General features: G+C 41.1%; 1 protein-coding gene across 1 annotated transcript; it reads right to left on the bottom strand.

Moving 5' to 3' along the window:
- Positions 1–468: 468 nt before the first annotated feature.
- Positions 469–1,582, bottom strand: LOC110873668 (mitogen-activated protein kinase kinase kinase 1). The gene has a single exon (XM_022122660.2). It carries the CDS (start codon positions 1,346–1,348, stop codon positions 599–601), a length of 750 nt encoding a protein of 249 aa, XP_021978352.1. The 5' UTR covers positions 1,349–1,582; the 3' UTR covers positions 469–598.
- Positions 1,583–2,543: the final 961 nt, after the last annotated feature.

The raw sequence follows: 2,543 nt of genomic DNA, 5'->3' as shown, positions 1-2,543 counted from the left end.
TATTTTTCTACAATGGTCCCCCGTTAAAAAAACTTAACTAACTTAACGGAGTTAAGTTTTTTTTCCAAATTACAAACAGATTTTTAGGGCTTTTGATCAGAACGATGATACGAGTCCATTGATGTAAAACTTACTTCGAAATGGTGCTCTAAGTGACTTGATTTTGGTTAATTGAAAATTTAAACACCTGAATTGAAGCGTCGTTTTCATCGTTTGGAGCACCGTTTCGAGGCAAGTTTTAAATCAATGGATTCGTATCGTCGTTCTAATCAAAAGCCTTAAAAAATTTGTTTGTAATTTGGAAAAAAACTTAACTCCATTAAGTTTTTTTAACGGAAGACCATTGTAGGGAAAATAGATGAAATGTAGGACTGGTGGGGGGAAATATTCTGAGATCGGATTATTAATGACTAATAAGGTCTAGGTAGAATTATTACAGCCTAATTTACCAATTTTATAATCTTCAACTTCATGAATTGTTTGATCACTCATATTTATTTACATAAGAAACAATAGATGTTCAAATTTACATTTCAATTAAATGAATATTAATATTAATTAATTCCCATGAAACAAGAAACTGGAACTACTACCTCTATTAATTTACATTCAGCTCACAGTCATCTTGAGCACCAGCATGTTGATCATGAAGAATGTTTTCTTCATCTTGGGTAACATAAGCCGAGAGGTTAATATACTTTTCCTGTTCAGCTCGGTCTCTCCACCGTGCTCTACATATCACACAACTTGTAGACCTTCTCCTACTACTCCTCTTCCAAGCCAACAAACAGTCTTCATGAATCGGATTCTTACACGTGGCACACGCCACCAGTTTCCGATCCTCCCTCCCCATCTCCTCTAGACACACGGGGCACGCGGCCCCTTCCTCTGCCCGAACCGGGGGCACCTTCCCGTCCGGGTGGGTGGCGGCACGCTGGAGATACATCTCCTGGAAGCGTTGCCGGATGGCGACACCCGCAACGGCATCGAATGAGACAGGAGCTGAGAGGAGACGGGTGAGCTGGTTCGGGCGGAGGGTGGTGCCCCATAGGCAGGGGTCGTCTAGGGAGACAGAGAGGACGCGGATGTAGACAAAGAGGATGTGTTTGCAAGGGGTGGTGCGGTCGGGGCACGAGCAAGTTGGGGCCGGGGAGAGGTTCACCGTGTAGACGTTTCCGGTGGCACCCAAGACAAAGAAGTCGGAGTTGGAGCGGTGCAGGAGACGGAGGCGGTGTTCGAGTGCGCGGAGGACGCGTTCGGTGAGGGGTTCCGGTGGGTATTCCGTTGGTGGTGGCGGTGGCGGTGGTGGCGGTGATGAGTTGGAGGCGGAGGGATGAGAAGGATCCATTTGATTTGATGTTTGTGGAATTGTGGGTGATGGGGAAATGGTGTGTGGGGATTGGTTAATGTAGAGATATAGATTCTTGGAAGAGACGTGAACGGAATGTGGAGGAATACTAATAAGTTAACGGGATAAGTTAACGGTTGCCTCCTTAGTGTTTGTAATAGGTTCTCCGCAAGTCAAGTTAGCGACTACCCTCACTCCAACGACAAGAGTTTGACTTTGCATTAAATTGTTTTAACTCATTTATATATAAAGATAAGTTATGAGTTTTATACAGAGAAGAGTTACTTGTACAAGGCATATGAAGCCTACAAAGTGCAGGGGAGAAACTCATCCATTCATCTCTCAATTAGTAGTTCAAAATTAAGTAGTGATATTTTACAAAATATGAGGTTTAAACAATTATATATATATATTTTTAAATTATACGGTATTAACGGATATTTCATTTTCTTTAATTCGAGCAGCATTGTTACAGTTTTCTTTAAAAAAAATCAAGATTTTAAATACCCATTACGTGATTACGTAATTTTGAATACCTAGAACTCGACTACGTGATTTTGAATACCCATTACGTGGTTTCATTATAGTATTTTATGTATGTTCGTTTCCGGATCGATTTCGTAATCCCGATGACTGCGAATATCACGTATCACGCGCGGAATCCGTTTACGTGAGTGGATCAGACACAAAAACGTAATTATAATGCGTTTTCTATTGATGTTTGACAATTTACAACCTTGAAAACACTTGTGTAGAACTTTCTCTCTCGAGATCTCCAAGAGCTCTCCAAGTTCTAAAAGTTCTTAAATGATAAGACTAAAGGCCTATGTATAAGGGATCTCTAACTAAGGATGGACTCCTTATTTACAAATGAACCCCATTCGTCCGAATGGACTCTCTTTTGTACGAATAGACTTTTCTCCTATATTTAACAATTCTAAACCTTGTCTTGATCATTTCTCTGCTATGATACGTGATTGACGGAAGCGATAGACATACTGCACTCACAGACTCCCCCTTGGATATTGTTGCAGTCAATCTCATAGCTTTTTATCCTCTCTCTCTCTGTTAGTCTTTTTGAAGCTTTGACATCTTTAGCACCATAGACTCCCCAATGCGCAAATAAGTTTCTCTTGATTCTGCGTTTTGAATCCTTTAGCTCCCCCTTTCGGTAAATTCTCTCTCTCTCTCTCTC

This window comes from Helianthus annuus, chromosome 8 (genome assembly GCF_002127325.2).
Source record: "Helianthus annuus cultivar XRQ/B chromosome 8, HanXRQr2.0-SUNRISE, whole genome shotgun sequence".
Lineage (NCBI taxonomy): Eukaryota > Viridiplantae > Streptophyta > Magnoliopsida > Asterales > Asteraceae > Helianthus > Helianthus annuus.
Note: the sequence above shows the minus strand (reverse complement) of the source record. Positions and strands in the feature narration are given on the sequence as shown.

Excerpts from the sequence above, each read along its gene's own strand:
- LOC110873668 (XM_022122660.2), bottom strand. The coding sequence starts at position 1,348 with ATGGATCCTTCTCATCCCTCCGCCTCCAACTCATCACCGCCACCACCG.